The 12,426-nt window shown below is 55.0% G+C and overlaps 1 protein-coding gene across 6 annotated transcripts in view; it reads right to left on the bottom strand.

Annotated features, from left to right (window-relative positions):
• The window catches only part of ZBTB7C (zinc finger and BTB domain containing 7C), a 379,298-nt gene that overhangs the window by 105,239 nt on the left and 261,633 nt on the right, over positions 1–12,426 (bottom strand). The window contains exon 1 of one of the 6 annotated variants that reach the window (XM_070452589.1): positions 2,246–2,518. The exons of the other annotated variants lie outside the window; for them this stretch is intronic. Within the exon in view, the coding sequence (XP_070308690.1) occupies positions 2,246–2,370 (125 nt within the window). The 5' untranslated portion in view covers positions 2,371–2,518. Of the gene's footprint in view, positions 1–2,245; positions 2,519–12,426 lie in introns of those variants that run through there. 6 annotated transcript variants of the gene reach the window in all.

Here is a 12,426-nt window from a genome sequence, read left to right as displayed (position 1 = left end):
ATGTAACACATACTATTTTTGTACAACAATTATACCAGAGAGATGGAATCCTGTCTCCTCAACTAAAACGCAACATTCTAAAAGATGGGTGGTCGAAGGGGTAACTTGGATTCCTGGCTCTGTCACCAAGTAGCTGGGTGGCTGACTTAACCCTCTGAGATTCAGTTTCCTCATCTGCAAAGTGGAGCTAATGTTTCCTAACTTATGTGCTGTGCAGGTTAGAGGAGACGACATATGCCAAGCACAGGACCTGGTACATGGAAGATGGTCTCTGAATGTCCCCTCCCTCTCCTCCCTGCCGGGAACCTCTCTGGCTTATCTCCCAGTCTTGACACTGCAGGATGAGCCTCAGGTTCTATGACCTCCAGGCATGTGCTCTTTCTGTCTCCCTCCCTCGGGGTCCTGTCCCCGTGCCTCTTCTTAACTGAAGCCTTTGGTGACCTCTCTGGCTGCCAAAGCGCCTCTTCTCATTTTCCACACTGGCTCTCCCTGCCGTCTCTCCAAGTCACCCTGCTTGTGCCCTAGGCTTTGCTTATTCTGTGCAAGCCTCATTCATCAGTATCGGCCGACCCTTGGTGGTGGCTCAGGCCGGAGTTCTTTCCGAATCTCCCAGCAAGTCCCGCAAGGTGTTTGGTGGAACCCCGGCCTCTCCGTTTTGTGAAGTTCTGGAAACCACACTGGAGGCCTCCGGGCCTAGGTGGCACTAGCGGCTGGTGGTTCTGTGTAAGGAGCGCTGGCCTCACCTGGCCCCTGGGGCTTCCAGTCCCTTCCCTGTGAAAAGGGGGTGATGAGAGCAGTGGGGGCTGTCCTTGGGTGATAGTTTGGGAGAACTCAGGAAACAGTTCCAAATCTCAGGCCCAGACGACAGAGCACAGGCTGACTCAGTCATCTTTTAGGAGGGCAGGGTTTTTTTCCCTTTCAGCCCAGGTTGGGCCTTGAGGGGAGAGGGTGGCACTGGGCTACTTTCTCTTCCTGGGGATCTAACCAGAGGAGGTTCTAATCCCCAGGACTTAAAACCGGGTGAAGGAGCGGAGCTGAAACTTGAACCTGGCAGGGCCTTCGCCCTTCCTCTCCCTCCCCTTCCACACAATCTTCTCTGACTCTGGAGAAAAACTGCCTGATTGTTTCAACCACTTCCTTTACATTTTCATACTTCTACATTTGGAGGGCTTTGGAAGGGGTACGCCCCCAGTCGGCCAAAGAACCGCGGCGACGAGGCTGCCTCCTGTGCCCAGAGAGCCGAGTCCCCGGGTTAAGAAAGAGGGCAGCGGACCCCAGCCGGGACAGCAGAAGCCAGAAACCAGGACGACCAGACCCGACGACCCTCAGAGCCCTCACTACAGACACGAAAACTGCACCGCGCTGGGCTGTTGGGGGTTGGGGGGCGGTGCGCGCTCTTTCCAGAGTCCCTCCCAGGCCGCAGGGAACCGGGCGCTCGGGAGGGCGAGGGGGGTTGGAGCGCGCAGACCCGATCGCCTAGCTAGCGAGCTCGGGGACTCCGGCTTAGCTCTACGCCCACCGACGCCCACCCGCCCTGTTCTGCTTGCGATTCAGCCCAGGGACCGCGGCTGGACTCCCTCCGGCTTGCCCAGCGACTTGTGCGAATTCCCCGTTTCATTCCTGCCCCTGTCCCGACTTCTGCCAGGAGTTGCCTTGGCTTCCACACCACCCCCATCCCCAACCAAGTTTTGCGTCTGATATTGGAAGGAGGCGAGCTTTTTTTTTTGGGGGGGGGGGGGGAGGCGGGGAGCAAGGTATTGAAACTAACAGTGTTCATCGGCCACTACCTTCCGAAGTGCCGCTCGCACTCCGCTGTCCCCTCTGGGCCACCCCAGAACCTGCCGCGAGGGCGGCGGGCGAGGGGATCGCGAGCAGAGTTGCTGCACCCCGAGTCCCCGATTCTTTCCGGCGTCTCGCCGCGCGCCCCTGCATAAGCGCGGGGGCCCCAGCACACTTGGCTCCAGCCCCAGGGCGGCTCTGAAACTCCTCTCATTCGCAACCACCCAGCCGCGCGAGCGCCAGTCGGAGCCGCCACCCGGGCCAGGGGTCCCCGCGGTGGAGCGCGAACGCCCGCAGCGGCCGGAGAGGGGACGCAGCCGCCCGGCGCCCGAGGGGCCTCCCCCGACCCCCAACCCCCGCCAATCCCCACCCCTCCCCACCCAGGGCCGCCTGCCCAAAGCCCCGAGCCCATTCCAAGCCCGCTCCGGTCCGGTCGGGTCCGGTCCCGAGGCCGCGGCAAACCCACCTGGCCGCCCCGGGGACGCCGCTCGTGCCCGGGTCGTGTCCTGAGCGCCGCCAGGGTCCCGGGCTGGGAATCCACGCGGCAGCGCAGCTCAGGGGAGCCTGCCGCAGCCGGCGGGAGGTTGTCATTGATTCGTGCAGGGCGAGTTAAGCCATTCCAGGAGTGGTTTTGAGAGAGCACTCCCACCCCTCCCTCCAACCAGAAGTATTTGGCAGGCAGCCCCTTTTCGTCCACCTGTACTGTTGAGCGCGGGACCGGGACCAATTTTACCAGTCGCGCTTTACTCCTCAGTTTCTGATACGCAAAGTAAGCCCTTTCCTCAAAGGGAATGCAGAAATGAAAGCAGGGTGATGCGGGAGTTCTCCCGCCCCCCACTTTCCTCTTGGGTCTCACTGTTTATTTTTTTTTTCTCTACTATTTCACAAAATGCCTTACCATTGATCTCAAATCAGGGGTGGCTTTTCATTGTCACTGTCCCCCCCCCCCCCCAATTCTGCATGTCTTTTATTTTTAGAGGCAATTTGATTCCCATTTGCCTGAAACCTGAGCCCAATAAAATTGCTGGAATTATATGTTTTCTCTTTAAAGGGTCGTGAGTGTAACTTACCAAATAAAACACTGGACAGCAAGCATTCAAGTGGCAAGTGACACAGAGGGGGGTGCAGGAAGTAGGCAGAGAACCCTCCACCGGGTGGCTCGGGGGAACCCGGCCAGAGGGGTCCGGAGGCCTGAGGTGGGGGTGCCTGTGGCTGCTCCTCCCAACAACAAACACAGCATCACCAGACTGGCTTTGGCTTCGCTCCTTTCTAAGACTGACTCAGAAACGCCAACCAGAGACCCAACAGTCCACATTTGGGGTGGGCCAGCCACCAATCCCAGAGAGGTGTGGCGGGGCGCCCTTGCCCAAACTGTTCCTTGAAACCACACACCACGCCCTTTTCGAAAACTGCCAGCTAGGAGGTGCCTGCTGCTGTCAGCCCTCTTCCCCAATAACTGTCCTTCACTTGGTTGGGGGGGGGGACCCTTCATGAACTCCTTGGTACCTAGGCTGGCAGTTCTCAGAAGTGGCGGAGGAGCAGGGGGTGGGGGGGGATCCTTCTTCCCTGGTGACCAGCTCCCCCATGTGAGATGGAGAATCAGCAGGAAAGAAATGAGACCAAAGAGAGGCCTGGACCTCACCACCTCTACCACCAACACGAAAGCACCCCAAAGCCAAAGGTAAACCCCCAAGATCCATCAGTTGATGAAGGCCAAGGATGGGACAGAGGGCTTGCAGCATGCCAGGAAGAATGGTTCAGACTTAAATGCCTCCTCCAGCAGGTGCCCCATGCCTGAAATCCCAGCGTTAATGATTCATGCCATTGTGGGCCACGCCCCAGCAGAGAGCCTGCTCCAGGCAGGCAAATTTGCTTCAGAAAGGCAGGAAGGGTCTCTCTCTCTGTGTAGTTCTAAAACTGTAAATACCCATGGGTTCGGGGCAAGAGTCCCTACAAAGCGCTGGAAGGAGTTTGTCAGATCTTCTCTGTATGGTAGGGGGTCACGGATAGCAGCCTGTGGGGAGCAGAAAGGTTTGGCATGGGGGGGTTGGTGAGGAAGGCAGGGGAGGGAAGGGGGAAGGGAGGGGAGGGGGTGTGAAGTCAGGGAACTGGGCACTGAGGTCAGAAGGGAAGGTGCTTAATCAGGGCAGGTGGACAGTTTCCAAGACTGGATGACTCCATAGCTTTTTATCAAAAACTCCCGGAACACCCAAACCAAAGAATGAAAAGTCAAATCCCTTTGTCCACAGAGGCGCTAATGAAATACCCAATCAAGCGCAACTCCACACTCCACTCCCAGGCCCCGTGGGTGAAGGTGCCAACACATGACCTGGATGGAGTCAGGATCAATCCAGAGGTGTTGGCTGTGCGCCCACAAGTTGAGGTTTGGTTCTGGCCGCTTGGGTGGAGGTGGGGCGCCGTGGGGTGCCAGCCTCGGAGCCTCAGGTCTTGTGAAGAGATAAAGCACCGGGGGCTCATTGGCGTGGGGCAGGGTCCACAGAGCACTCTTCAGGGCCCATTAAGGAACCGGGTCCTGCAGTCATGAAGATAGAACTCCTGGGTGGGGGGAGAGGGCTCCCGGAAGTGGTCCCTTGGGCCTGGAAGTTTGTGCTGCTGTGAGCAGGGGCAGGAGTGAGGGCTAGGGGACAGGGCAGCTGGCCGGGTTTATGGGGTTCTCCCAGGGGATAAACCATCAGGCTGACAAGGGAGACCCAGTTTATGGATATAACTTCCAGCTAAAAGGAGAGAGTACAGGGCAGAGCCTGCTTTGGAGGGAGGGAGGATTGGAGCACCTCTTTCAAACCCAGCTGGAGCTGGATGTGGGCAGAAGGGGAGGAGGAAGGAGGCTGCAGGGAGGGGTGGCGGAGAGTTGCGTGCCCAGCCCAGCCTGCCCCTAGGCGGCTCCTCCTAGCAGGGCTCTGGCCCCTGGACCTGAAGGAGTGTCTGAGTAGGCCAGTGGGTGGTGCCAGGGCTGACTGTATTGCAGCCAAGAGCCCCGGGGGAGAGCTGGCCACAGTCCAGCCCACTGGCTGGGTACCTCGGTGGACAGTGGATGTCATTGCACCCTCCCCCTTAATCACTGTGTGTGCGTGCTAGGCTGGGACCCGCCCTTTCGGAAGGGCTGTGGGCAAATAGTGGGGAGCCCTGCCCCAGCCCCTCTCCAGCTTCGCCTCTCCCCTGTTCTCAGCCCCCAAACCAGCTGCCTCCTGAGAACAGGAACCTAAAGGAGTCTTGGCGGGTGGGCGGGGGTTGGCGAGAGAGGCTCCCACAGCCACACAGAAGGGGCTCAGGGCGGGCCAGACTCCAGATCTGTTACTGTGCCTCTCCTCTGGGGAGGTGGTTCTCTCCCCCTCCCTCTTACTCACCCCCTCTCCCCCTCCTTCCCGCCCCACCCCCTTCCTGGGTCAGGTCGGTCAGAGCACTTGGAAACAGGCTGGCTTACAGACGCCTTGCCTTCCACATCTGCCTCCAAACCCACAACACACTCTTGTTCCAGGGCGGATGAAAGCTCCTGCTCCAACCACCAAGCAATGGCTCAGAAGGCTAAACAGAAGCACAGGCAGCAAATTGGCTACCGTCAACTTGCAACTTCAGTGGTGCCCTGTCCTCAGCTGTGATGCAGGCACGCAGACAGCTTCTGTCTGGGCATGCACACTTACTGAATGTCCGTATACACGTGTGTAGAGAGGTGGACACAGAGACAGGCCGTGTCATCTGAGAACATTAATCACTGCCGGCTACGGAGCATCTAGCCCCTCACTTAATCCTTGCAGCCACACTAGGAGGTAGGTCCTTTCATTCTCTCCCCTTTACTGATGAGGAAACTAGGGCTCAGAGAGGCCATATCACTTGTTTGAGGTCACATGGCTTGATAAATCATAACCACTGGACATAACACCTGAGTCTCTGGACACTGCTGCCCAGAAGCTGACCCCAGGCTTGGCTCTGGCTCTTTGTCTGGTTTGTACAACTGGCTCCCTAAGGAGCAGTTTGCTTTGCTGGTGTGTGCCTTGGCTTCCCCATCTGCTGAACAGGCAGAGTAATGGCTCTTACTGAACTGAGAGGCTGTTATTGGCCAGGAGGAGGCTCAGATGGAGGTTAGGCTTTGGTGAAGTGCAAGAGCGAGTCTTCCCTAGAGGATGCACGTGGCCCTGGGGTGAGTGTTACTCAAGCTGGAAACCCAGAGTCACCCTTTCGCAGCTTGCCCCCCAGTCCTGCTCCAGCCAGTCATCCATGTGCAAGACTCAGATCTCCAAAGCAGATCTCGGATCTGCCTTCTTCCTGCCTCCGACCCCACGACCCCAGCCATCACCCCCCTGCCCTTGACTTGTGCAGGGAGGACCCCTCACTGGCCCCCTGCCCCTACTCCTGTCCTGCTCCTTCCACCCAGCGCTGCCCAGGTAATCTCCAAACGTGCCTCTGGCCACATCGCAGAGCACTTAACATGTGGTCCAGATGGCTCTCCACGGCCCACGAGGCACAGAGAAATCCCTGCCTGTCTCTCCACATCCACCCCCACCTCTCACGCCATCCTCCAGTCACAGGCAGACACACCAGTTCCTCTGCCTTCCTGCTATGGGTACTTCCTTGGCCTGCCTTGCCCTCCCCTACCCCAGGTTGTGAAGATGTGTCACCTCCTCAGAGAAGGCTTTCTTGACTACCACAGATAAATGAGAAAACCCGCCCCCCTCCCCCATTATTTGTTTCTGACCCTTAGTCAAAGCACTCATGCAGCTTGCATGCTTATATTTGATGTCATGTTTACATTGAACTGGTGGGTCAGATGGTGAAGTGTCTGCCTGCAATGTGGGAGACCCGGGTTTGATCCCTGGGTCAGGATCCCCTGGAGAAGGAAATGGCAACCCACTCCAGTACTCTTGCCTGGAAAATTCCATGGACGGAGGAGCCTGGTGGGCTAAAGTCCATGGGATTGAGAAGAGTTGGACATGACTGATCGACTTCACTTTACATTGAACTCTATTTGGCCATCCCTCCCACTGGAACAGAGGCTGCTTGTGGGCTGGGGACACGGTATGTCTTTTTCACTGTATATAGTTGGGCTTCCCTGGTGGCTCATTGATAAAAATCTGCCTGCAGTGCAGGAGACTTGGGTTCAATCCCTGGGTTAGGAAGATCCCCTGGAGAAGGAAATGGCAACCCACTCCAGTATTCTTGCCTGGGAAATCCCATGGACAGAGGAGCCTGGCAGGCTGCCATCCAAGGGGTTGCAAAGAGTTGGACACAACTTAGCACCTAAACAACCAACAACAAAAACATACCTAAAAAATACAAATAAACAAAAAAACATATTTGATACAGGTTAGCCTCCTGATAAATACACTGGGGGAAAATTATGCTTATAGAGAAAACCATAGATCCAGGAGACAGGAGGACTGACTCTAGTCCTGGCTCGGCCACTGGCAGGCTGTGTACCCCTGGAGGTGCACCCGCCCTCCCCCATCCTCATCTTCATCCTCTGTCCGGGGGAACGATTCCCAGGTGGCTCAGAGGGTAAAGCGCCTGCCTGTAATGCGGGAGACCGGGTCCAATCCCTGGGTCGGGAAGATCCCCTGGAGAAGGAAATGGCAACCCACTCCAGTATTCTTGCCTGGAAAATCCCATGGACAGAGGAGCCTGGCAGGCTACCATCCAAGGGGTCGCAAAGAGTTGGACACACTTAGCAATTAAACAACAACAACAACAAAAACATACCTGAAATACACAAATAAAAAACATATTTGATACAGGTTAGCCTCCTGACAAATACAGAGGAGCCTGGTGGGCTGCAGTCCATGGGGTCGCAAAGAGTCAGACATGACTGAGCGACTTCACTACCGGGGAACTAGGGGTGAGATCACGACCAGGAGTCTGACCAGGTCGACACGCAGCAGCCAGGCTGTCTTTCATCCTCAGAGAATAAAAGTGTAGGTGCCAATAAATAAACAAGGTGAGAACCCTGGCTGTCAGGTATGTGAAAGGGCTTCGGGAAGGTTTCGCGTCCATTGTTGGCCCCTGGCTGATTCTTGATGCGAATCAGCTCCTGAGGACTGCGGCATTCTCACATTCCTGAGCACTCCTCCCCCTGCATCCCCCCCCCCCCAACTCTGCACAGGCTGCCACACGAGTGTGGAAACAGGACCACACGCAAGTGAATTAGCAGGAGACCCAGTCGGGGCTGATTTTATCTGGGGATTACCAGCCAAAAGCCGTGCTCCCCCGCCTCGCCATGTCTGCGGGCCCAACCTCTGAGGAGGCCTGTGTGTGCGGTGCTTTTGGGTGTCCGTGGCTTCTACACCCATCACGCTGCTTGGCTTTCACAGCGACCCTGAGTCCCACCCTGCAGATAAGGAAACTGAGGCTTAGCTTAAAAAGTGAGTGAGTGGCTGAATGGAGCTCTTTGAAATCAGAGATGCAAAACTTTCATGAGGTTAATATTCTTATAAAAACTTATGTATATGAGTATATAATTTGAAAGAGAATATTGATATAGCTGAAAAAACAGATGAGAAGGTGACCCATAATCCCACCACATTGAGGCAATGCGACCACCACAGGGCAGGACCCCTAGTCTCTCTTAAGTGCTTCAGTGGCCACGACCCACCCACCTCCCCCCAACTGGAGCCGACAGTTCTCACCCCCCACCACCAACAGCCTCACTAAACACCGGCTTCACCTGACATTCGACTTTGCACTTCTTAGGTGTTCAAAAAATGTCTAATTAAACATTTAATTAAATTTTGAGGAAAACTCAACTGGCTGGAGCAAAAAGGGGCCGCTTCAGACGCACCTGGCCTCTTCCAACACAGCCCAGCTTCCTGTCTACCACAAGTGGAGTCCTCACTCCTCTGAATTCCCCGGTTTGTACTATGCTCACAAGGATATCCCTGTAATCACGCAGCTCTATCACTTTGATCCTCAGATCAGATTTTATTCACATGTATTAGAATGCCAACGTGAGATAACAATTCATCGGCTCTTGAGCATCGAGAACAGAGAAGGAGCCACGACTGAATCTAAGCGAAGCTTATACAGTCACAAAGTTAATCCGAATCTGCCCGTGGCCAGAGCTGCACTCACTTCTGCTTCTGGGTCTTAGGGCAGCAGATGCATCACCCAGGACCCACTGCAGTTGGCCGGGCACCTTGACCTAACTCCCTGACTTCTTCAAGCACACAGAGGTGATCTGGGGAAGCTCCTGGCCTTTGGTTGCCCCTTCCAGTGGGCACTGGAGAAGAAGGTGAGGCCCAGTGAGGGTGGCCGAGTACTGGGAGCCCTCCCCGCCTCCTCAGGTAGGCTGGGAGACTAGCTGGGGCTCATCCTGGCTCGGGTGGGGGCCTCTGAGAGGAGGTTCAGGCTGAGCACAGGGTGCCCGGGTGCCGGAACTGCTGTCTCCGGGGACGTGAGGGGGAAGTACCCGGCCAGGCAGGGCTCACGGCAGACTCGGTGTGCTCAGCCCGAGGGCTCAGGGCTGGGGCCTCGCCCTCCCGGAAGACTGTATTATGCGGCGCCCTCGGGAGGAGGGGAGGGCCCGCGAGCCTCAGCAGAGCAGCTGGTGCTCTGGGTGACTGGGCCTGTCACCGCCGGAGCAGGTCGGGGGCGGGCGTCCCGGGAGGAGGGCTTGGCCGGTGGGGGCAGCGGCCGGAAAAGGGCCACACTTCCGGCCGGGGAGGCAACGCCCCTCGTCCGTTCGTCCCTCCGGCCTCCTTCCTTTCCCAGGTGTATACGGACTGCCTCCCCGTGGCCCCCACTGCTTCGGCCGTGGCTATAAGGTGAACACATCACACGACATCTTCACATGTCACGTCTCCATCCTCATGGAGCTGATCTTCCAGTAGGGGAGAGACAATGAACAGATAACCATCTACCATGAAGTCAGCTGGGTGAGGCCAAGTCTTTGTCCCTGGTCTTTTCCTTCTTTGTCGCCCACAGCCTCTCACCTCATTTGATCCCCACCCCTAAGGGGCCGGGAGAGCCGGATTTCTAGCTCCCACAGACCATGAGGCAGTGAGGTTGGGGGGTGGGGAGGTGACTTGCCCAAGGTCATACTGGGCACAGTGGTGAAGACGCTGCATGTAACCCCAGCCGGCTGACTCCTTGCCCAATGTTCCCGGCACTGCCTTCCCCAGCACAGTCACCTCGTCTTAACTGCAGAGCAAGGAGACAACTTAACTCTGTGCTTCTAGCAGTGTCTTTTTTTTTTTTTTAAGGGGATATTTATGCACAGAATACTAAAAAAAGCAAGAAAGGAAGGAAGGCAGGGAGGGAGACAGAGAGAACGCAAGGAAAGGAGGAAAGAAAGGAAGAGGAAAAAAGGAACTAAGAATCTCAACCTTGAGAAACAACTAACTTACCTAATATTAAATGACCCTTACGAGACAGGCCCCTGTGGGTCTAGGCAGCGTAGGCAGCTGAGGTGCAAGCTATACCGGCTACAAACTCTGGCCTCGACCCAAATTTTCTTTGGTAAATAAGGTGAAAGTTGGCCTATCCTTCCTGGGTCCCTGCAAATGTGGGAGGCCCCCTAACCCAACCAGGCTGTTGATACCCTTGAGCATTAACATGGATGCCCACTTGTCCCTTAGCTGGTGTTTGACCAGGAGGAGGAAGGGTGGTGACAGGAATGGGGAAGTTGATGCAGGGCTGTGTGTGCGCGGGCTCACTCGTGGGGGTGTACTGTGCATGGAGACTGGTGAGTAGAGGGGCCCGCAGCTGGGCTGGATGACTGCTGGGGAAGGGCTATACACCAACCCCTTCTCTGTTGGATGAAGCCATGAACAGGGCTCCAACACCCTCCAGAAAAGTGTCTGCCCTAAATGGTCCCAAGGTGCGCAGGCAGGGGGTGGCCTCACCCCTTCCCTTGTGCTGGTCAGTGTGCCCTTGCCGGGGGTGGGGGTTGGTGCTGAGAATGGCTAACACAGCCCATGATCCTGCTTGAGGGCCAGACAAGCCAACCAGGCTGGATGGGCAGCCCAGTGACCTTCACTCATTGAGGCTGGCGTTTTCATTAAGGTCAAGGGTAGGTCTGTAGGATGAATGGGAGAACAAGGCAGAACTGAATGGTCACGATGGAGATCAAAACAAGGGCCTTGCCCTCCCACAAGGACCACATCAAAGAAAAGACTCGCTGTTAACCCCCAAGGACAGGAAAATAATGATAATCATAATAGTTGCAAGCACTAAGGCATCATTTCTTTTAATCCTCAGCAACAATTCTATGAAGTCTATATATTATTATTCCCCTTTTAGAGAATGGCAGCTCAGAGCCAGGATTTGAACCCAGGTCACAAAGACCACCGTTAAAAATCACTTTTAATCATGCAAAAGTGCATGAGGTAGCTCAGAGTATTTTTGGACTTTGAGTAGAGTGGGAGAAATCAGAGTGAGACAGAAGGTTAAGTCCCATTAATCATAACGGGGGAAAACATTAGGGCAGACCCTTGTTTGAGGCTGTCCATGTTGTTTGGGGTATCCCAAGGCCTAGCTTAAATAGCCATCTGCCCATTAGAATTAGCAGGCTCACCTAGCAGTGAGCTCTAGGACCAGTAAAGTCCTTGGTAAAGACTTTACATTTACATGGAATTCCCCAGGCCAGAATACTGGAGTGAGTAGCCTTTCCCTTCTCCAGAGGATCTTCCCAACCCAGGGATCAAACCCAGGTCTCCCATATTGAAGGCGGATTCTTTACCGGCTGAGCCGCAAGGGAAGCCCCCCTTGAAGAACAAAAAGGTGTAAGAGCCTGCACTGTGTTCTGTAGGCAAGTACGGACTGCAGTGGTTGGAGCGTGGTGCTGTCACTCAGAAGATGGACTTCCGGTCTTCTGCTGGAATCTCTGGACTGCTGGTTGCAACGTAGATTCCTGGAACCCTTCCTCAGACCACTGAATCAGAATCTAAACCCCAAGTCTCTATTTTCACTGATGCTGGGGCTTCCACGCTGAGGGGATAGAGGCAGTGGTGGTGGGTAACTGATTGGTTTGGCCTTGCTGGTGAGTGCTGTGCAGACACTGTCACTCACCCAGGTCCTTTGGGTGTGTGCTGAGGGTGGGGGTGCGGAGCAGAGATCGCATGTTAAGCATGATTCTTTACATCAACCTTTTTTTTTTTTATGTGAAACACTTTTAATGACAACTTCCGGTAATCACTCATGATGAAGATTTTGTGGAGCTCCTAGGGCGTTCTGAATACATCAACCATTTTTAATAGCTGCATAGAGCACCAGCGATTGGACACAATATCGCATACATAAGCACTCCATCCTCTTGAACACTCGAAGCTTTTCCATATTATAGGTAGAGTACTACCTATAATGAATGAACATCCCCATATTTTGATTGTTGTCTTAGATTCTCAGAGAAAGGATGGAAAGTATATGAACATTTTCATGGCTCCTAATATATAGCACTAATTTGCATTTTCCAAAAAAAATATTGCACATTTAGGCTGACCTGGCAATGTTCAAGAGTGTCAGTTTCACCACAGCAGCTGCCAGTATTTCCACAGTCTCACTTTAAAAATAAGGAATGGAGGCTGGACTTGTCGAAGTGACCTGTGGCCCCGTCTGAAGTTACACTTAGTCAATGCCAGACTGGGGACAAGAACTCAGGGATGTCTTATTCACCAGCCAGGGTATTTTGCTGCTACGGGCTTT

Source organism: Odocoileus virginianus, chromosome 22 (genome assembly GCF_023699985.2).
Source record: "Odocoileus virginianus isolate 20LAN1187 ecotype Illinois chromosome 22, Ovbor_1.2, whole genome shotgun sequence".
Classification (NCBI taxonomy): domain Eukaryota; kingdom Metazoa; phylum Chordata; class Mammalia; order Artiodactyla; family Cervidae; genus Odocoileus; species Odocoileus virginianus.
The sequence above is the reverse complement of the archived record's forward strand: the minus strand, read 5'-3'. Positions and strand labels throughout refer to the sequence as shown.